We start from the raw sequence: 23837 nt of genomic DNA, 5'->3' as shown, positions 1-23837 counted from the left end.
GAAAGCTGGAGAGCCACTACAACAGCAAAGCGAGTAGCCAGGAATCACAAAGCTGCAAACTGATGCCGTCACTCTGTTGTAACTTTCACATCATGATAATGAATCACATCAACAGGTCATTATTTACCACTGCAACTCCAGGGCTCAAACTTCACAGTAATGTCAAAGACACTGCTTAACTATTTTTTTGTGGCTCTTTGACTGACATAGTAGCTCCCCTCTCCCTATCTTCCTTCTGGCTGTTTGCAGCATAGACAGGTCACTATTCTCTCTCCTTTCTAAAAAGCTGATTCTCTCTCTCCCTGTCTTCCAGCACAGCAACAACCTGTATCGGTATAACTACATCTGTACAAGAGTCATTGTATGGCTTCAACTATATTGGTATACTTAAAGCAATATAACTTACGTGTAGACAAGGTCATAGAGTAAACAGGACTTACAGGGAAGCCACCAGAGGATAGAACACTGACAGGGACTCAACAGACCTAGCTTCTATTCCCAGCTCTGCCACTGGCCTGCCTGGGTGACCTTAGGCAAGTCACTTCACCTCCCTGTGCTTTAGGTTCCCCATCAGTAAAATGGGGATGATACTGACCTTCTTTGTAAAACAGTTTGACATCTACTGATGTAAAGTGCTACACAAGAGCTAGATATTTTTATTATAATAAGACAAAATATCTGGAACCAGATATTTTACACCCTTCACACTAATATGAAAAGAAACCCCTCTCCCACATATACAAATTTCATATAGTAAGATATCTATAAATAATCTACAAATTAAATGTAATAAAAATGAAGCTGCTCATTTGATCTCATCATTACAATTTAAAAGTAATATACAGCAAATGAAAATAGAGTATATTTGAACATGGAGAGGTATTTGATAAATGACTGTAAGACTGCCATGTTGTGAATAGCAATTTGAGAACATTTAGAAAAAGATTTTCTATAGTTACTTATTTTCCACTTATTTTAGAGATAGTGTGTCTCTAGAAAAATCAGTCTGCAGCTTTCAAGCACGTACTATACTCTCTATATATATTTAATTAATTTTGTCTAAATAAAGAGTGTCAAGAAGTTTGTCATACTGTTAATTCATACACAGAAATAATTAAATAACTGCATATTGATTTTAGCTATATTAAATGAACTATCTCCCATTTACTTTATTTGCCCACACAGAACTCAGTATAAAATTAGATTCAAGTCATGCTGTTTAACACTTAACATTGTGATACGCCCACTAGATGGCGCACACAGTATATATTTATGTTCATGGATTAAGATCTCTCTCTAAAAAAAAAAAAAAGGAGGGCTTGTGGCACCTTAGAGACTAACCAATTTATTTGAGCATAAGCTTTCGTGAGCTACAGCTCACTTCATCGGATGCATTCAGTGGAAAATACAGAGTGAATGCATCCGATGAAGTGAGCTGTAGCTCACGAAAGCTTATGCTCAAATAAATTGGTTAGTCTCTAAGGTGCCACAAGTACTCCTTTTCTTTTTGCGGATACAGACTAACACGGCTGCTACTCTGAAACCTAAGATCTCTCTGTATCTGTAATATAAATTCTACACTACCAGAGGAATGTGTTATCTATAGCAGTGCTGGTAGTATATAAAATTTATTTATAAAGATTAAAATTGAACAAATGTGTACAATGTTCATGGAAGTTATATGTAAGAACTAAAGAAGATTCAAATTTAGCATGAATTCAACATCAAGCTGGTACAAGTTTCTCCACCTACAGAAAGTAAAAAGTTTAAGCTTCCTCCTCTACAATGAAGCAAGCATTATACTGAAACTATAAAGAATGTTCATGCAGTTATTCACACACTCTAACATTTGCAAGAGATATTACCACAAACACAGCCTTAGTAATGGCTGGTCCACCCAAATGTTTTGCACAGCTTTTTATAGGATTTGAAAAGGGCATCTTTTCCAGTGAAACTGGATTACACTACAGCAAATAGCAAATAATTATAGTCTACAGAGAAGATTCTTAGCTAGTGTGACTATGACAATGTGTGTTTGTACTTAATATCAGGCTCAAACAGTGAAAGTGCAAACTACTTTGAGCTCAAATTTAATCTTTCTCGTTCTAAAAAGAACAAACTTTTTTCAGTCTCCACAATGCATAATCATTATTGCCAAGTACTGACAGTGTTAACAGAATGCGAGAGTACAGTTGCTCTGCCACAAAGTGCATAAAATCCAAAAGACAAGCAAGAAAGGTCAATACAGGACAAATATAACTCAATACTTAAGACATACACGATATCACTGAGTGTGAACGTTCAAGTCAGAGGCTTTCTTACATTTAAAAAAGCTAAATAAAAATGTCAAACATTCATATTTCAGCAAATTATTACTTAAAGGGTTATTTGAAGTGGTGTGTTCTGGAGGAAAGGCTTGAATGTAGAGAGGAAGGTCACTCAGCAAAGAGGGAGAGATAACAAGTTTTAAGTTTTTGTGACAGTGTGGAAGAAGGGGCAACAAAGTGGGAAAAATCATGAGGGTATTCAGATAGGAGGCAGGTAAGACAGAAACAGTACAGAGATGGAGACTATACCTTCTCCAGTTTTAACTCCAGTTCTAAATTGCTAGAAAAAATTAGTAAAATATTTTTATTTTAAAAGACACTATTGACTGAGATGTAGAGTTCAAAAGCAAAGAGCTGCCATGCATGAGCTACTTCTGCAACTGCACCAGCCTCCCTGCCTTCGCCCTTACAGGGTTTTCCTGCAGACAGGAGATTTTCTGACTATTTAATTTTCCTTTATAGGTAGCATGTTACCACAGTAATACCAAATAAACAAAAGAACAACCAATCTTTCCTACAAGAAAAAGTCTAAAGATTTCATCCTGGAAAATTAATAGCAGGGGAATTAGTTCACAGATGGCTGCCATTTTGGAACCCAAACTATTTTTTCTGGGGACAAAACAGATCAGTTAATTTGTACGTCATATCATAATCAAATAACTTACTTTGGAAAATTTGAGGTGCGTACTGAGGATATCCATGAGGAACTTGATTTCCTGCATAAGTTGGAGGGTAAGTGGGATTTGGAAATTCAGCAGCTTTATTTGCTGGAAGAAAGAAACAAATATTCATTTTTTTTGTTTTGTCAAATTAAAAAACAAATCTATAAAATGAACTTATTTCATTGTAGATAAGATCTATATGAAAATTAGACATTATGACAAGTTTGCTGTATTTAAACAATATGAAATGCCCTTAAAAACAGAAGGCTTGTTTTAAAAAACGCTAATGGGAAATTTTACATTATGAAAGAATCAGAACAATTTAGATGCATTCAAATCCCAAAAGTGCTGAAAGTAAACAGGTACTGTAAACTGTATCTAATTAGGAGGTTAGTTCATGCTTACTCCATACCAGCACCTTCCTTTTCTATTTCTCTTGTAATACTCAAAATAGAAAGTTCTTGGTACCATTCTAATTCAAATAATTACTTGTGAACACAAGTCAACATTCTCCTCCATAGAGAAGGAGAATTAAATGATTCTCCTAATTAATTTTGGTATAATTTTTTCTCACTTAATTAACAAACAGCTTTACAGGTTCAAGATCCTTGAGATTTTTTTTAAATAGTTCCTGCTCCTGCGTTGCATCATTTCACTCACAAGGGACCAATTATCTGCATTTAAATCCCTATTAGCTCATCCTGATAATTTAGGCCTGGTAACTACTTATACTGATCAATGTAGTTGACATGTGGCGACATGTCATAAGGATGTTAAGAGCGATTTAAACATCTGTGTTGAAGCGCATTTATTCTAAGAAGCCCTCCCACTACCACTGTAGCAATATATATCACTAATTTAGCTGTTTAGTTTAGACTCCTGTAAGTGATCCACATTTAGAAGACATTTAACCAATGTTAATGAAATATTTTACTCACGTATTTCCATGGTCCCGTTTACAAGTGTATCTGCAAAAAAGACATTTGTTTCACGCTTTGAAAACAAAAAAAGCCATCTGTTACACAAAACTCACATTTATGGTTTTCTATTTTTAAGTAATTAGCCAAGAATACCTTCAGACTATGTATTGAAAGGGAAAGGGTACAATTTTTTCCATTTTCTTAGCTTAATCGATTTAAGTATTAAGATGGCTTTTCAATCATGTTAAGACACAGACTGACAAGGCTGAAGCAGTGTTAGCTGGCTATTTTGTAGCAAGGAGTCAGCCTAAGTTACAACACAGCCAGCTAGCATGGCTTCACATGTGTCACCCTGAATCTTATGCAATGCCTTCACTCAAGTTACCCTTGTGACACTGCAAAATAACAGCTCAAGTCAGCACAACTTGTCAGCTGCAGCCCACATCCCTCCACAGGCCAACCAACTTGAGTTAAAAACACCATCACATTTGAGTGAAGGATGTGTGGGGAGGGAGCAGGACTCAAGCTAGGAGCAATACTTTGGATTAACCCTGCAGTGAAGGCAAGCCCTTAAAAGGCATGTTTTTACCAGAATTAGCTGAGCCTAGCCAGGGTATAGCCCCTAAACCTTTCTCCATTCACATGGAAAGACCTCTAACCTGGGCTTGAGGGTGCCTGACGCTCAAACTAGCAGGCACAGATGAAGGTAGAGGCTTGAGGTCATGTTTGCTTTAGCCTGGGCTGGCAACCCACACTTTGCAGGGAGAATGCACCCTAATCAAGCCCAGGCACTGCTAGTTCTCCAGTGCTATCCCACAATTCCACCTGGGCTGTATTTTCTTGTTATCTTTGGACTTTTCTCATTATAGCTGACCCCTTAGGGTCACTAGGGAATGTCAACTCCTTAGGGAATGTCAACACTACACTCTAAACACAGCTCTGTGGGACCCACAGTTGTGGACTCTGTGTGTTGAAACCCACACTTGAGCACTCACACTGCATTGTAAACCTGGGTTTACAATTGCTAGAGTCGAGTCACACAACCATGATAATACATCCATACTGAACTATGCAAACCTTCTGACTCAGGACTAGGTTGAGCTGTGTCCACACTGCAAAATAACAGGGTTTGGACCTGAATTTCAGCAGGACCCAGGTTGGTCCTATGACCCAGTCCTGAGTGCTTGCTGACCCAAGTCAGATTTTTGGGGGGAGGGAGGGGGAAGGTCTGGGCTCCAACCTGAGCCTGAGCCTGTGTTTACAGAGCAGTGTAGGCATACCCTGAGAGGGTGGAGGCAGAAATATCATTAATGTAAGGTTGGGTATTTGATCCAAAAATAACTGGTCAATTGATGAGTCAAATAATGTCAAAAATGGTCAGATATATTAAAGCACTAATTTATTAGAACAGTAAGAAAAAAAGAGTAAGGCTATATTGTCTCCATAAAGGCTTATCCTCAGATAGGTACTTATGCTCAGTCAGAAAAACCAAGTTACTTAACTGAGTTAAAATAACTCAGAAAAATGTGAAACACAAGCAAATGAAGTGCTAAAAAAATGAAAGAATGTCACCATGAGCCAATCAAAAAAATAGGCTGCCACCTACATCAGGGAATTGTTGCTGGAATATTTGACTGTTGTCAAATAATAGGCAATCAACTGAGTGGTCAATTGGTCGGCTGGCCAACCCCCGTTTAATCTTCATGGGTTTAGCTGGTGTAGAAGCATGTAAAGTGCATGTGCACACACTCCACATCCACCTTGCTGAATCTGACACAGTGTTTTGAGAGGTGACTTAGCATTGTAAGATGCACAGTATAGAAAAACTAAAAGTGAATAAATAAATAAAAAGCAACTAACTGGGATGTGTCCGTTTTACAGAGTTTGACTGCCATTCCTAGAATATGAACAGAGTGATACCACTAAAAGGAGCAGAGGTAGGCTCCCTTTATTTTGATACAAAGTGTAACACAAACATGTACAGTTCTGAGGGATTGGGGTGGAGGAAGAAGAAAGAAAGAAAGAAAGATATCCAGACATCTGTATCACCCTGCTGCTCCTATGACCAAATTTCAATAAAATTGCTAATGAGGAGGAGAGACTGGGAAATGAGTGGGCATGTTTGAAGTATGAATAAAATGGGAAAAAAAACATTTATATTTGGTCCTGCCTCAGCATAGTGGGATGGACTAGTTGACCTCTCAAGGTTCCTTCCAGCCCTATATTTCTATGATTCTGTCTTTTTCAGATAATATACTATGAAGGAGGAAATTCCTGCCTGGTTGAATCCACGATAAAGAATCCATTCTAGAAAAAAGGGTGGAGACTTGCAAGTAATTTGTAAAACCCTTCTACTATTAGATAAGATATTACTGAATTTAATGGTAGTCCCTTTCATAAGTATAGGGAATACATACTCAAACAGGCAATAATTTACCTTCCTGTGAAGGACAATGGAAACTTTAATTACACCCACTGTAACTTGAAAGGGAGGTAAATATTATTTTTTGTAAAAAAGGAATTCCTTCAACAGAATTAATATAACAAAAAAGTTTCAGCAAATAGGATTCCACTAGTGAATGAACCTGGCTCCCACAAACACTTCACAATTTGTAATAGTACTGATACTAATCTTTCTATTACATAAGCCACTTCATGAACTTTGGACTTGTGATGTAAATTGTAATAGCGACTTTATTCCAGTATTTATATGTCCCTTATCATCATAGTATCCAAGATCCTAATAGTAAAGAGCATTATATAATCTTGATATCTTGGCACTGAGGTTCCCCAGGTAAGTGGAGGCTGGTGGAGCAGGGTGGGTATTAGAATATAGATATTCAGGCCTGCCTGTTAAGGCCTATACTTTAAGAACGTAGGTGTATTTTTATCACTTAGCTAGTTACCAGGTGTAGCAGGGTGCTGGTGCAAAACCACCTAATTAGCCCCTGCCCAGTCAGCTCCAATCAGGGGAAGCCAATTGATGGAAAAGGCCTGTTGCTCCTGGCCTGACAGGGAGGGAGGGAGCCAGAAGGCTGGGGGGCAGCCAGGAAGAAGTCAGTCAGTCAGGGAGGAAACTGGAGGTCTCCTAGCTGAAGGCTGACTCTGCCTGTAAAGGAGGTGACTAATCCTGTCAAGCTTGTATATAGACACTGGTGGTGGGATAACTTTAAGTACATAAAGGCATGGGTGTTGCACAACCCTGAAGCCTCTCTGAGCCTTATTGGGGGCAGCAAGCGGGCCCCTGGAAGAGGGGTGGGTTGTGAACCCTGTTACATGTGGGGGCTTGTCCGGGATACATTGCCAGTGACACAGTTTGGCGACCCAGAGATGGAGGGCACTCTGCAGTGGCTCATGGAGCAACACGGGGAGACACAAAAGACACTGCAGGCCTTTCAGCAGTCCCACCAGCTGGAGAGGCAAGCTTTACTAGCTTGGCAGGCCAAGCAACAATGGACTTTGCAGGACTTTATCAAAGATCAGGAGACAGTGCAGCAGCAGCTCCTGCAGAGGCTGGTAAGTCCTGCGGGGGGAGATAGCACCTGGCCCCTGGGCCTTAGTCTCTGTAAGATGGCCCCGATGGATGACCCTGATGCCTTTTTGGGTACCTTTGAGTGGGTGGCCCTGGGCATGGGATGGGACCAGGTAACCTGGGCTCTGCAGCTAGCCCCATATCTTGCTGGGGAGGTGTAAGTGGCATACATGGCCCTGACGGATGCCCAGGCTAGGGACTATGACACAGTGAAGGCAGCCATCTTGGACTGCCTGGGGCTTTCATCAGGGAAATACCGGCAAAAGTTTCGGGCAGCCCAGTGGGCAGGGGGTGTGCAGCCCCAGGCCTTCGTCCAGAGATTGACGGACTGGGCGACGTGGTGGTTGAGGCCCAATGCCCAAACAGTGGGGCAGATTATGGATCAGGGGATCCTCAAACAGTTTGTGCAGTGCCTCCCCGATACCATGCGGGTCTGGGTGCGGCGACATCAGCCTGGCACTATAAAAGCCGCTGCCAAAAGGACAGAGGAATATGCAGAGGCAGACTTCCCCGTGAGGGAGCACTGGACCCTGTGAGATACAGAGGGAGGCAAGAAACACCATGAGCACCCCGCTGGGAAGCTGGCAGACAAGCAACGGGAGGAGCACAAGGGAACCCCTAGCCATCCGGGACGGATTTTATGCTGGTGCTGTGGACAGCTGGGGCATAAGAGCCATGACTGCCCAGTGATGGACTGTGGGGTTGCTGAATTCTGTGGTTGGACCAAGGTTGGGGGGCCGAAGAAGCGGCGTGGAATAGCCACCATCCCCGTGTGGGTGGGGAGAAAGTCCCAGAGAGGTCTAGTCTGGATACAGCCTCAGCCCGCTCCCTCATACAGCAGCGCTTGGTAAAGCCGCATTGGCTTATCCCTGGAGAAAGGATGCTGGTGGAACACATCCACGGGGATGGGGAGTATTGTCCCGTGGCCCAGGTATCCCTGGAGGTGCAGGGAAGGTTTGCCTGGAAGCGGGTGGGGGTAATAAAGGGGTTGCCCTACCCCGTGGTCCTCGGGTTGGACTGGAACCCTTCCTAAAAAGGGAGAGAGGGTATGGGGAAGAGACCAACAGAGAAAGCAAGAGGGAGGACCCTGGAGGGTGGGGGCAAGGCCTGAGACCCTGAGAAGAGGGAGTCCCCACAACCTCAAGGGGAGAAAGATACAAACGCTAGACAACACAGCCAGGATAGGGACCCTACAAGAGGAACTGATGAAGGAACAAGTGTTCCAGAACGGGACCACCCAGGGGAAGGAATCTCTGTGATAGAGGCAGAGAAGCTAAAGAAAGATCAGAATGTAGAAACCCAAAAGGGAGAGGCCCAAACTCCAAGAGGCAGAGGGCCCAAACCAGAGACACGGAGCAGCCTCAGGGCAGTTGATGCCGAGCTGTCTCCCCCACCAGGGAAGGAAAGAACATCTAGGGCGACCTGCTCAAGGGTGCAATTGGTGTGACAACCTCTGGGTGGAGGTGGACTTGTGGGGTGGCCCACCCCCTACCCAATGCACCTTTTGTGGGTGGGGCATGCCAAAACCCTACAGGGTTGAGCCCAGGGACCACCCCGCTGGGCAGGGAGGCCGCCCCCAGAGTAAAACCCCAGGCCGAGAAAAGCGGCGCCAAGGAAGATCGGGCCTGGCGTCGGCTTAAGGGGGGGAGGTGTGTAGCAGGGTGCTGGTGCAAAAGCACCTAATTAGCCCCTGCCCAGTAAGCTCCAATCAGGGGAAGCCGATTGGGGCTGATAGAAAAGGCCTGATGCCAGCCTGAGGATTGGCAACACCTGCTGGCCAGACAAGTCAAGGGCTATAAAGGCTGGGAGGGAGCCAGGGAGAGGTCAGTCAGGGAGAGAACTGGAGGTCTCCTAGATAGAAATTGGTGATGGGATAACCTTAAGTAAATAAAGGCATGGGTGTTGCACAATCCTGAAGCCTCTCTGAGCCTTACTGGGAGCAGGCAGCGGGCTCCCGGAAGAGGAGTGGGTCGAGAACCCTGTTACACGGGGGTATAAAAACAAAGAATCAAAATCACAGTCCACCTGTGTATGGGCCTTCTCTCACTAGGATAGTCCAAGGCCTTCTTCTTAGGCTAAGGCTTTTGGTTAAGCAGCAGGGGTAGCCATAAGCTGGGAAGCCTAAAGTCACATCCTCACATTCTAAACCAGTCACATTGAAATAAGGTGGTACTGGGCTGTTAGAATACAATCCTGTCCCGATAGTGCCTATCACCACCAGATAAAGATGGTAAGAGAAAACTTAGTTTGATGGCATCCTGTCTGGCAAGAAATCATTTATCATTGGTTGGTTGTGAAACCCTCATTTCTGTACTGTTTTCTCTTTACGGCCTCAACTTTTCCATTGTAAATCTGTCTGGTTCTCTAATTGTTTCTGTCTGCTGTATAATGAATTTTGCTAGGTGCAAGTTAATTAAGGTAGTGGGATATAACTGGTTAGCGAATTACGTTACAATATGTTAGGATTGGTTAGTTACATTTCAATAAAACGATTGGTTAAGGTATAGCTGAGACTATTACTGTATAAACTGGGGTCAAACAGGAAGTGCGGGGGAAGGGAAGTTGGAATCATGTTTGCTAAGGGGACACTGGGTAAATGCGCTGCGGCATCAGAGCTGGGAAGGGGGACACTGGGGAACAGACTATCAGAATATAGAGATAAGCCCGACTGGTTTGAAGGGCTTCGGAATATGCTTGCTTGGAAACTAACCCCAATAAACATGGCATTGTCTGCGCTTCGGACTTCTGGTCTCTTGCTGCTTACTGTCTGCGTGACAAGAACCAGGGAAGTGGGAGGGTGAAGGGAAATCCCTCTAACAATGTGTATGGAAGAAAAGGAGTCCCACAAGCATCTAGTCACTAACTAGACTCCTTTGAGGAAAAACTCTGTTACTGAAGGAGGGGATTTGTGGCAATGCATCACTCTCTCTTTCTCTCCAGGGTTCCATTTTGCTCAGAGAAGCAGTACCCATCCATTCAGACAAAGCACCAAGTGCTATTGTGTGAGCTGGAATCCAAGCAGAGGGCTTCAGTCCCCACTGCCTTGCACAGCATGTAGTCTTTGACACTTGTATAAAACAAGCGTAAAAGTGCTATCACTTTGCACAGGTGTAAAGGACGAGGCAACATGGAAGGCAGAGATTCAGAGCAAGCAGAGTGCTACTCAGTGAGATTTCCCATAGTCCTGGTGACAACAAGCACCAAATGAATAAATTAGATGATCCCCCCTTCCCCCGCTTTCAGAAGTCCCTCTGGTCTTTGTAGTTAACCACACTACCACTTCCTTCAATGACAATACTATTGTTCCTGTTAGCGTTGAACCATCGATTTAAGCAGATGATATAGATCCATGTAGTAACTTAGAACTACACATACATCTTGAGAAAATTTTACAGCTCGTTTGTTTCTTCTCCTACAAAAATTAAATATCTCTAGACAGTCTGCACCTGGATGAAACTGAACCCAGGCAAAAAAGACAGTGTTGCTAGAAAGATGCCATTTTGCGTAGTGTTAGGCACATGTCACCACTGTTCTTGTGAGAAAACCGTTTAGGTGCCTGACTTCAGGAGAGGGTTCCTGAATGTGGACCCCAAGCAGAGACAGGATGCCTCCCTTCAACCTAGACTTCGGTACCTAACTCTGGGAGAGGAGTGGGACTTAGGTGATACCCCTCCAGTCAGCATCCACTATTGGCAAGCTTAGGTGGCTTTTATTCTTAGATGTCTATCTCTCCCCATGCATTGTATAGGGAGCTAGATGCCTAACTCAGGATTTGTGGATTCCACTGGGTGGCTATGCACCATGACTGAGAAAAACGCCAACTTCCACCTGAGGCTGCCTAGAAGACTACATCCAATCCTATCACAGACAAATCTGGCTATAGAACCCTATACTTTTGTGGCCTCCTAGCTGAACGTTGTAATTCAATCTGGGAATGAAGTCATATAACTTTAATAAAACAACCAACCAAATAAGAGTATTCAAAAAGCTTTAACGGGTACAAAGTGCAACAGACCATTTCCTTAAAAAAACAAAAAAAAACCCCAAAAAACAGGTCATCATGAACACATGACCCTGGTACTCTATTTCCTACACTGGCTCCCAACAAAACAGAGTCCTCCCCATCATCTTAATATTCAAATCTCTCCATAGGATCGGCCCTAGCTGCCTAAAATATCATCTCCCTCTCCATATCCAGGGCCTCCATCAACAGCTGTTCACTTCCAGAGATGTAACTGTTTTGTGACTAGAGGATGTCAATTCATGGCTACTAAACATGTCAAATTTTGGATTTTATTTTGCCACTACCAGTTTATTAAGGAACCTGCAAACATTAATCTGGAACAGGTGAGTTAATCATAAATAACTATCCCATTTTCTTTGAATCTTAACATACTGCTTTGAGTCAACTAAGAGGACTGATAATTTTTTGAATATTGAATGAGAGATTAGTATACATATTTGAAAAAAAAATATTTGAAGTGCAGTAAATATTGTAACATGAATGACACAGATAAATATGAAGCCAGTAACCTAGGATATGACCCCTCTTCTGTCCAAAGATACGAATCTTCTTAGTTCGGGCTCATGTGTGCTCATCATTCAAAATTAAAAAAGATAAGTCTGATGCACAAGTATTTAAATCCCACTGTCCAATAAAGTTCACTGGTTAGCCTCCAGCTGTGAATTTCTGCTTTCTACCATTATCCAGCTTGTCAGAAAGGTATTAGCAAATCTCCTCCTCTCCCTTAAAGTGTGTTTGTAGTTAGGGAGGGCCATTGCTAAGAAACAGAGTGGCTCTAATCAAGTCCTGCCTAACAAGCTGAACTGGCAGAACAACATGCCCTTCTGCTTCCCATTGCAAATTAAAACCTCAAGGCACCTGTTTAGTTCCATTGTCTTACTCAAGCAGAAACATTATTGATGTAACAGTCAGTATCAATTAGTACCAATATTGTTCTGCTACCATTGAAGGGATCCACACTTCCAGTACTTAACTATATGTCCAATAGACAGATTAGCCCAAATGCCTCGGAGACATTCAAAACATTTGTAAGAACAGTGGAGGAAACAACTGCTTTAAGAGAAATCAGAAGAATGGGATGGTGGTATTTTTAGTGTATTATGAAATTTATTAAACAGGGAAATAACACCCCCACATTCTTTTCCCCATTTCCTACTCATGAACTGCACTTGGGGAAAAAAAACTTTCAGCAAAACATTTTCATATATGTTTCCTCAGACCATTGTTTTATGATTATTATGTAGACAGATTCTGATTTCAGTTATCCTGGTTTAAGTCAGGACATGCACTCTCTAGGTTGACAATAGCAAACATAGGATCAGAATCTAACCCTAGATGTATGCAGTCAGGTGCACTACAGGATTTTTCCACGGGCAGAGTGTCTAATAGGCAGGGGAAGGCTGTGCCTCCCCAAACAGCCCTATGTGGCCCCACCCATGCTCCATCCAGAGGCTCCCTCCCCTCTTGCTGCTAGTTGGCCCCAGGTCCCTGCCCACCAGGCAGGCTACTCCTCTTCCAGGAAGGGAAGCCTGCTGGGGCTGGGTCTAGTGCGGCTGGGACTTGGGGTAGCTGGGGCTGCCCAGTGCTGGGGGGGACGCCCGGCACTGGGACCGTACTGCCCAGTGCTCCAGGGCAGGGGGTGGGTGGGTGGGGAGCTGTGTGCCGCCTGCCACTCTGGGGCTGGGGCATGGCTGCACGCCTGATGCTCCAAGGCTAGGGGATGTGCGCCCGACCAGCGCTCTGGGACTGGGAAGGGGGCGCATGCCCACCCAGTGCTCCGGGGGGGGGGGGGGTGTCTGGGTTTGGGTGGGGGAAGCCTCAGGCAGAAGGAGTGGACTGGGTCGGGGGCTAGCCTCCCTGAGCCCGTGGTTCACCCACCGCCCATGGATTTTTCTATTTTGTTTTGAATATAATTTAAGGCAACTGTCATCTCTCTTCATGATGAGGTCTAAGCAGTTTTCTCTCTTTCTGGTTATGTCACAGAAAATACTGACATGAACATATTTGCTTAGGGCCACAAAAGTAGTAACACTGTGCTCAGCCTCATGGAAGAAGCAGGCATTAAAGCAGACCATTCCTTGGAGAGTTTACAGTGTAGAAAGCAGACTTACAAAGACAAGCTGCTCTGGGGGATCCAGAAGGAACTTTATCTTAGATATCTGGGAGTGACTTTTGTTTCTTTTTCCACACACATTATGTTAGATCAGTGGTTCTCAAACTTTTGTATTGGTGACCCCTTTCACACAGCAAGCCTATGAGTACAACCCCCCCTTAAATATGAAAAAATGTGTTTTTAATTTATAACACTATTATAAATGCTGGAGGGGAAGCAGGGTTTGGGGTGGAGGCTGACAGCTCGTGACCCCACAAGTAGTAACCTTGTGACTCCCTGAGGGGACACGACCCCCAGTTTGAGAACCCCCATGTTAGATTGTTTATATAAATCCTAACCTTCAGCCTCTATTGCTGACAAGCCAGCACATTTCAGGAGGACTAAATTAACATGAAAATCAAAAGCATAATAATTAAATAATCAAAAGGGGCACCTCAAAAACCTCTGGTCCCTCCACAAGCAAGTGAACAACTATTAAAAAAAAATCTAGATACCCTCAAAAGAGTGAAACATCCAAAGGAAATATCTTATCACTCCATCAATGTCTCTGCATAGAAACCTGTGACGAGAGAAAGCTGAAATGCCAAACTGCCCAGCTTTACAGTGTAGCTGTAGCCATGCTGGTCCCAGGATTTTAGGGCAACAAGGTAGGTGGAGTAATATGGTCCAATAACAGATATTACCTCACCCTTCCTGTCTCAGCTTTACAGAGTAAAACTCAGACCAGATTTTTTGTAAATATATATTGTGACACTTTGTATCCCATGTGATACACTGTACCCCATATTCCTCACTTTCATATGGTTATGATATATGTTGTACAAAGTATATTTTCTGAAGAAGCATTTGAAAACTCAATCTGCTGAATATTATCATCTTGTTGAAATGTGTGTAACACCACTGCATGTAAAATTGTGAGATTTTACTATATGATTGTTACTAAAATATGCTGTAGTTCTGGGTCACACCCACAAACCAGTTTCTCAGCGACAAAGACACACTAGCACGCCAGCAAGGTACTAATGGGCCAGGAAGGTGTAAACAAGAAATTTACATTGCATCACAGGAACATTTCAACCCCCACATCTACGAGGGACTACATGTTGCCTACACCCCAACGGGGGGTAATCCTCCAAGAGGGGAGAAGGTATGAGAATGAGTGACCATGACCACCCATCTCTCTGCTTATGACATCAACAACTTTAAAAGAACTGAACAAAGGTTGGAGTGGTTCCAGGCTTGAAGAAGACCCAGTCTGCACTGCAAGGTTATGTTGAGAAAGACATTTTGCTTTTAATTTCATTAAGTATTAGCTTTTGTTTTTATCTTTTTATTTCTTTTGTAACCAATCCTGTCTTATATACATCTATACTTATAATCACTTAAAATCTATCTTCTGTAGTTAATAAACTTATCTTATTGTTTAATCTTAACTAGTATGAGTTTGGATTAAAGTGTGTGGGGAAACCCCATCTGAGATAGAAAGGCTGGTGCACGTTTTATTTCCTTTGATGAAATTACAGATGTACCATGAGCTTGTACTGTCCAGGAGTGTACTAAGCAGTACAAGATGCACATTTCTGGGGAACAAGGCTGGGACTAAGAATTTGCAGGTATCACACTATATGTAGTTCATGAGTGGCTGGGAGAGCATTCATATATTTAGCTGGGAGTGAATTTACATGCTGCAGGCTGCATGTGAGCAGAATGGGGAGAGGTTGTAGTTCACCACTAAAGCATTGCAAAAGGCACCCCAGGCTAGAGAGTTCAGGGGACACCGTTATTCAACAGTCAAGATTTTACCCTAGGGACATCTTCCAGGTCAGAGCATGCATTTGATATGTTTCTTCACAGAATTTACATCTCCAACCTTTAAGATGAGTAAATAATTGAAAATGTCCCATAGAAGAGATAGATAACAGATTAAAGAAGTACATTAAACACATGGGGGTTTAGAGATAAAGAAAACAAACAAATTTGGAATTTGCAGATTTTAAGACCAGAAGGGGCCAATAGATCTAGACAGATCTCCTGTATAACACAGGCTATAGAGTTTCACCCAGTTATCCCTGCATTGAGCCTAATGACTTAGACTCATAGGCTTTAAGGACGAAAGGGACCATCATGATCTTCTAGTCTGACCTCCTATACATTGCAGGCCACAGAACCTCACCCACCCACTCCTCTAATAGACCCAGAACCTCTGACTGAGTTACTGAAGGCCTCACATGATTTAAACACGTCAAATTACAGAAAAATCCGTCATTTATGCTAGTTTAGGCCTGCAAGTGACCAGTGCCCTATGCTGCAGAGGAAGGCAAAAAGCCTCAGGGTCTCTGCCAATCTGACCCATGGGAAAATTTCGTCCGGACCCTAAATATGGCAATCGGTTAGACCCTGAACTTGTGGGCAAGACCCAGCAGCTAGACACATGGGAAAGAACTCTCTGTAGTACCTCAGAGCTCTCCTCAGCTAGTGTCCCATCACTGGATGTTGGAGATGTTGGATATTAGCAGTTGCATACTGGCTACATATCATTGTAGGCAGTCTCATCATATCATCCCCTCCATAAATTTATCAAGCTCAGTCTTGAAACAAATAAGGCTTTTTGCCCCCACTGCTTCCCTTGGAAGGCTGTTCCAGAACTTTACTCCTGTGATGGTTAGAAACCTTCGTCTAATTTCAAGCCTAAACTTGTTGATGGCCAGTTTACATCCACTGGTTCTTGTGTCCACATTAAGAAAAGGAGTACTTGTGGCACCTTAGAGACTAACCAATTTATTTGAGCATGAGCTTTCGTGAGCTACAGCCCACTTCATCAGATGTCCACATTGGTGCTTAACTTAAATAACTCCTCTCCCTCTCTGGTATTTATCCCTCAGATGAATTTGTAGACAGCAATCACATCTCCCCATAGCCTTCTTTTGGTTAGGCTAAACAAGCCACACTCTGAGTCTCCTCTCATAAGGTAGGTTTTCCATTCCTCAGATCTTCCTAGTAGCCCTTTTCTGCCCCTGTTCCAGTTTGAATTCATCTTTCTTAAACTGTATACAGTATTCCAGATGAGGTCTCTCCAGTGCCTTGTATAATGGTACTAACCCTTCCTAGTCTCTACTGGAAATACCTCACCTGATTCATCCCAGGACTGCATTAGCCTTTTTCACGACCACATCACATTGGTGGCTCATAGTCATCCTGTGATCAACCAATACACCCAAAGTCTTTTTCGTTCTCTGTCGCTTCCAACAGATAAGTCCCCATCTTACAGCAAAAAATCTTGTGATTAGTTCCTAAGTCAGTGTCCTTGCACTATTAAATTTCATCCCATTTCTATTACTCCAGTTTTCAAGGTCATCCAGATAATCTTCTATGATATTCCAGTCCTCCTCTGTATTGGCAATACCTCCCAACTTTGTGTGACCTGCAAATTTTATTAACACACTCCCACTTTTTGCGTCAAGATCATTAATAAAAATCTTAAATAAGATAGGTCCCAAGACTGGTCCCTAAGGAACTCCACTAGTAATTTCCCTTCAGTCTGACAGTTGACCTTTCCGTATGACCCACTACAGTCTCCCCTTTAACTTATCTATCTTTCAATTCTCATATTAGTCCCAATCTTCTCAAATTTAACTAATAATTTCTCATTGGAACTGTGTCAAATGCCTTACTGAAATCCAGATAGATCAGATCTACTGCATTTCTTTTGACTAAAAAAATCAGTTATCTTCTCAAAGAAGGAAATCAGTTGGTCTGACATGATCTACCTTTGTAAAGCCATATTATATTTTACCCCAATTTCTGTTTACCTCTCTGTCCTTACTTACTTTTTCTTTCAAAATTTGTTCCAAGATTTTTCACACAATTGAGGTCAAACTAACAGGCCTGTAGTTTGCCAAATCACTTTTTTTCCTCTCTTAAAAATAGAGGTACTATATTAGCAATTTTCCATTCTTAGGGTACAACCCCCGAGTTTACAGATTCATTAAAAATCCTTGCTATTGGTTTGCAATTTCATGTGCCAGTTCCTTTAATATTCTTGAATGGAGATTATCAGGCCTCCCCATTTACTGCCATTAAGTTGGTTGAGTTTGATTTCCACCTTGGATATGTTTCAGAGTAGCAGCCGTATTAGTCTGTATCTGCAAAAAGAAAAGGAGGACTTGTGTCACCTTAGAGACTAACAAATTTATTTGAGCATAAGTTTTCGTGAGCTACAGCTCACTTCATCAGATGCATTCAGTGGAAAATCCACTGAATGCATCCGTTGAAGTGAGCTGTAGCTCACGAAAGCTTATGCTCAAATAAATTTGTTAGTCTCTAAGGTGACACAAGTCCTCCTTCACCTTGGATATGGTAATCTCTGCTTCCATATTATCATTTCCATTAGCCACCCTCCCACTATACCTAAGCTCCTCATTGTCCTGATTGAAAACTGAGGCAAAGTATTTGTTTAGGTGTTGGGCCATGCCTAGATTATCTTTAATCTTGACCCCATCCTCAGTGTGTAGCAGTCCCACTTCTTCTTTTCTTGTTTTCTTTTAATGAATATGACTATAAAACCCTTTACTATTGGTTTTAATCTCCTTTTCAAGGTCCAACTCTGCTTGGCTTTTGGCAGTTCTCATTTTTTCCCCCTACACTTTCTGACCTACAAGAGGTAGCTTTCCTTGCTGATCTACCGCATCTTCCATTCCTTGTAGACTTTCTGCTTTCTCTTAATAATATGTTTGACATGCTTGCTCATCCATCTTGGTCTGCAGCCTTTCCCTACAATTTTTCCCCCCTTGCTTAGGATGCAGGCTTTGGACAATTTCTTCAACTTTAACTTGAAGTTGATTCCAAGCCTCCTCCACATTCAGATTCTTGAGTTTTTCAGTCCTGTCCACTTCCTTAACTAATTCCCTTAATTTTTAAAGTTTGCCCTTTTGAAATCAAGGACCTAGCTGCAGGTCTATTTTTATTTATCTTTCCATTTATTTTAAACTAAATTAGCTCATAATCACTCAGACCAAGGTTTTCTCCTACAACCACTTCTTCTATGCGGTCCTCACTACTCACCAATACCAAATCTAACAATGGCAACACCTCTTGTTCGTTCAGCAACTAGTTGGTGAAGAAATCTGGAAGCAATCTCATCCAGGAAAATCTGGGCCCTACTGTTATTAGCAGCACTTGTCCTCCAGTCTAAATCTGGAAAGTTAAAGTCTCCCATAATCACACAATTCCCAGTAGTATTTATTTCATTAAAAACATTAAAGAGGTCTTCATGCATATCCAAATCAGATTCTGGGGTCTATAAGGTACACCAAGCACTATCCTAGGGGAAACTCTGGCAGCTTTCTTCCCCAAAGTGATTTTGACCCAGACAGACTCTGTTTTATCCATTCCATCACTTCTAATTCCTTTACAGTCTACCTCATCATTAACATACAATGCTATTCCACTACCTTTATCTTTATTTCTGCTTTTCCTGAACAGCACATGCCCTTCAATCTCATACTCCAGTCATGACTGCTATTCCACCATGTTCCTGTTATCCCTATAATTAGGGCCCTACCAAATTCACAGTCCATTTTGGTCAATTTCACAGTCATAGGATTTTAAAAATTGTAAATGTCATGATTTCAGCTATTTAAATCTGAAATTTCACAGTGCTGTAATTGTAGGGGTCCCGACCGAACATGGAGTTGTGGGAGGGGGTTGCAAGGTTATTGTAGCGGGGGTTGCGGTACTGCTACCCTTACTTCTGCACTGCTGCTGCTGGTGGGCCTGCCTTCAGAGCAGGGCAGCTGGAGCGTGGTGTCAGCTGGCTGGGATCCCAACTCTGAAGGCAGAGCTGCTGCGAGCAACAGCACAGAAAGATGGCATGGTACAGCATTGCCACCCTTACTTCTGCACTGCTGCTGGCGGGGCACTGCCTTCAGAGCTGGGCACCTGGCCAACAGCCGCCGCTTTCCAGCCCCCCCCGGCTCTGAAGGTAGCGCAAAAGTAAGGGTGGCAATACTGTGACCCCCCCCCTAAAATAACCTTGTTAATAAGGCCCAACAAAGAAAGTAACAGAACGCCACTAGCCGTCGCCTTCAGCCCCCAACTAAAACCTCTCCAGCGCTTCATCAAGGATCTACAACCTATCCTGAAGGACGATCCCTCACTCTCACAGATCTTGGGAGACAGGCAAGTCCTTGCTTACAGACAACCCCCCAACCTGAAGCAAACACTCACCAGCAACCACGCACCACTAACCCAGGAACCTATCCTTGCAACAAAGCCCGTTGCCAACTGTGTCCACATATCTATTCAAGGGACACCATCATAGGACTTAATCACATCAGCCACACTATCAGAGGCTCATTCACCTGCACATCTAACAATGGGATATATGCCAGCATGTGCCAGCAATGTCCCTCTGCCATGTACATTGGCCAAACCAGACAGTCTCTACGCAAAAGAATAAATGGACCCAAATCAGACGTCAAGAATTATAACATTCAAAAACCAGTCGGAGAACACTTCAGCCTCCCTGGACGCTCAATTACAGACTAAAAGTCGCAATTCTTCAAAAAAAAAAAACCTTCAAAAACAGACTCCAATGAGAAACTGCAGAACTGGAATTAATTTGCAAACTGGACACCATTAAATTAGGCTTGAATAAAGACTGGGAGTGGATAAGTCTTTACACAAACTAAAAACTATTTCCCTGTGCTAATTTCCCCCCTACTGTTACTCACATCTTCTTTTCAACAGTATGAAATGGGCCATCCTGATTATGACTACAAATGTTTTTTTTCTCCTGCTGTTACTAGCCCACCTTAATCGATTATTCTCGTTTGAGTTGGTATGGCAACCCCCATTTTTTCATATTCTCTGTATATATATATCTTCCTACTGTATTTTCCACTGCATGCATCTGATGAAGTGGGCTTTAGCCCACGAAAGCTTACGCTCAAATAAATTTGTTAGCCTCAGAGATGCCACAAGTACTCATCGATCTTTTTGCTGATACAGACTAACACGGCTACCACTCTGAAACCTATCTTTCAGATAAGCATCCTGAAGACCTCAAGAGGGGGAGACTCCACTGCTTTCCTTGGTAGTTTGTTCCAACAGTTAATTTCTCTCAATGTTAAAAATATTTGCCTCATTTTTAATTTGAAGTTTTTGTTGTTAACATCCAGAGATTGCTTCCATTTATGCCTTTCTTTACTAAATGAAAGAGCCCTGTAGTACCTGCTATTTTCCCTGGTTAAGGTACTTATTATGACTCACCTCTCAGTCTTCTTTCTGGCAAAGCAAACAGATCAAGCCTAAAGTCACATCCTCACATTCTAAACCAGTCACATTGAAATAAGGTGGTACTGGGCTGTTAGAAATACAATCCTGTCCCGATAGTGCCTATCACCACCAGATAAAGATGGTAAGAGAAAACTTAGTTTGATGGCATCCTGTCTGGCAAGAAATCATTTATCATTGGTTGGTTGTGAAACCCTCATTTCTGTACTGTTTTCTCTTTACGGCCTCAACTTTCTATTGTAAATCTGTCTGGTTCTCTAATTGTTTCTGTCTGCTGTATAATGAATTTTGCTAGGTGCAAGTTAATTAAGGTAGTGGGATATAACTGGTTAGCGAATTATGTTACAATATGTTAGGACTGGTTAGTTACATTTCATTAAAACGACTGGTTAAGGTATAGCTGAGACTATTGCTACATAAACTGGGGTCAAACAGGAAGTGGGGGGAAGGGAAGTTGGAATCATGTTTGATAAGGGGACACTAGGTAAATGCTCTGCTGCGTCAGAGCTGGGAAGGGGGACACTGGGGAACAGACTATCAGAATATAGAGATAAGCCCAACTGGTTTGAAGGGCTTCGGAATACGCTTGCTTGGAAACTAACCCCAATAAACATGGCATTGTCTGCGCTTCGGACTTCTTGTCACGAAGACAATAAGCAGCAAGAGACCAGAACCAGGGAAGTGGGAGGGTGAAGGGAAATCCCTCTAACAATGTGTATGGAAGAAAAGGAGTCCCACAAGCATCTAGTCACTAACTAGATTCCTTCGCATAATGACAGGTTTCAGAGGAACAGCCGTGTTAGTCTGTATTCGCAAAAAGAAAAGGAGTACTTGTGGCACCTTAGAGACTAACCAATTTATTTGAGCATGAGCTTTCGTGAGCTACAGCTCACTTCATCAGATGCATACCGTGGAAACTGCAGCAGACTTTATATATACACACAGAGAATATGAAACAATACCTCCTCCCACCCCACTGTCCTGCTGGTAATAGCTTATCTAAAGTGATCAACAGGTGGGCCATTTCCAGCACAAATCCAGGTTTTCTCACCCTCCACGCCCCCACACAAATTCACTCTCCTGCTGGTGCTAGCCCATCCAAAGTGACAATTCTTTACATAATCAAGTCGGGCTACATCCCCCCCACCCCCATACACACACAAACTCACTCTCCTGCTGGTAATAGCTCATCTAAACTGACCACTCTCCAAGTTTAAATCCAAGTTAAACCAGAACATCTGGGGGGGGGGGGGGTAGGAAAAAACAAGAGGAAACAGGCTACCTTGCATAATGACTTAGCCACTCCCAGTCTCTATTTAAGCCTAAATTAATAGTATCCAATTTGCAAATGAATTCCAATTCAGCAGTTTCTCGCTGGAGTCTGGATTTGAAGTTTTTTTGTTTTAAGATAGCGACCTTCATGTCTGTGATTGCGTGACCAGAGAGATTGAAGTGTTCTCCGACTGGTTTATGAATGTTATAATTCTTGACATCTGATTTGTGTCCATTTATTCTTTTACGTAGAGACTGTCCAGTTTGACCAATGTACATGGCAGAGGGGCATTGCTGGCACATGATGGCAGACTGGACTTCTACATAGAGTGCTTCCGCCGACGTGCACGGGCTGAAATTGTGGAAAAGCAGCATCACTTGCCCCATAACCTCAGCCATGCTCAACGCAATGCCATCCACAGCCTCAGAAACAACTCTGACATCATAATCAAAAAGGCTGACAAAGGAGGTGCTGTTGTCATCATGAATAGGTCGGAATATGAACAAGAGGCTGCTCGGCAGCTCTCCAACACGAGTTTCTACAAGCCATTACCCTATGATCCCACTGAGAGTTACCAAAAGCAACTACAGCATTTGCTCAAGAAACTTCCTGAAAAAGCACAAGATCAAATCCGCACAGACACACCCCTGGAACCCCGACCTGGGATATTCTATCTACTACCCAAGATCCATAAACCTGGAAATCCTGGGCACCCCATCATCTCAGGCATTGGCACCCTGACAGCAGGATTGTCTGGCTATGTAGACTCCCTCCTCAGGCTCTACGCTACCAGCACTCCCAGCTACCTTCGAGACACCACTGACTTCCTGAGGAAACTTCAATCCATCGGTGATCTTCCTGATAACACCATCCTGGCTACTATGGATGTAGAAGCCCTCTACACCAACATTCCACACAAAGATGGACTACAAGCCGTCAAGAACACTATCCCCGATAATGTCACGGCTAACCTGGTGGCTGAACTTTGTGACTTTGTCCTTAACCATAACTATTTCACATTTGGGGACAATGTATACCTTCAGATCAGCGGCACTGCTATGGGTACCCGCATGGCCCCACAGTATGCCAACATTTTTATGGCTGATTTAGAACAACGCTTCCTTAGCTCTCGTCCCCTAAAGCCCCTACTCTACTTGCGCTATATTGATGACATCTTCATCATCTGGACCCATGGAAAAGAAGCCCTTGAGGAATTCCACCATGATTTCAACAATTTCCATCCCACCACCAACCTCAGCCTGGACCAGTCCACACAAGACATCCACTTCCTGGACACTACAGTGCTAATAAACAATGGCCACATAAACACCACCCTATACCGGAAACCTACTGACCGCTATTCCTACCTGCATGCCTCCAGCTTTCACCCTGACCACACCACACGATCCATCGTCTACAGCCAAGCTCTGCGATACAACCGCATTTGCTCCAACCCCTCAGACAGAGACAAACACCTACAAGATCTCTGTCAAGCTTTCTTACAACTACAATACCCACCTGCAGAAGTAAAGAAACAGATTGATAGAGCCAGAAGAGTTCCCAGAAGTTACCTACTACAGGACAGGCCTAACAAAGAAAATAACAGAACGCCACTAGCGGTCATATATGCCATCATGTGCCAGCAATGCCCCTCTGCCATGTACATTGGTCAAACTGGACAGTCTCTACGTAA

General features: G+C 42.9%; 1 protein-coding gene across 2 annotated transcripts in view; it reads right to left on the bottom strand.

Annotated features, from left to right (window-relative positions):
- Nucleotides 1-23837, bottom strand: part of LOC125642555 (phospholipid scramblase 1) — a 53296-nt gene that overhangs the window by 28168 nt on the left and 1291 nt on the right. For both annotated transcript variants that reach the window (XM_075132193.1, XM_048864131.2), the window contains 2 exons: nucleotides 3928-3957; nucleotides 2993-3094 (listed from right to left, as the gene is read on the bottom strand). In XM_075132193.1, the coding sequence (XP_074988294.1) occupies nucleotides 2993-3094; nucleotides 3928-3937 (112 nt within the window). In that variant the 5' untranslated portion in view covers nucleotides 3938-3957. The remainder of the gene's footprint in view (nucleotides 1-2992; nucleotides 3095-3927; nucleotides 3958-23837) is intronic.

This window comes from Caretta caretta, chromosome 9 (genome assembly GCF_965140235.1).
Source record: "Caretta caretta isolate rCarCar2 chromosome 9, rCarCar1.hap1, whole genome shotgun sequence".
In the NCBI taxonomy this organism is placed as follows: Eukaryota; Metazoa; Chordata; order Testudines; family Cheloniidae; genus Caretta; species Caretta caretta.
The sequence above is the reverse complement of the archived record's forward strand: the minus strand, read 5'-3'. Positions and strand labels throughout refer to the sequence as shown.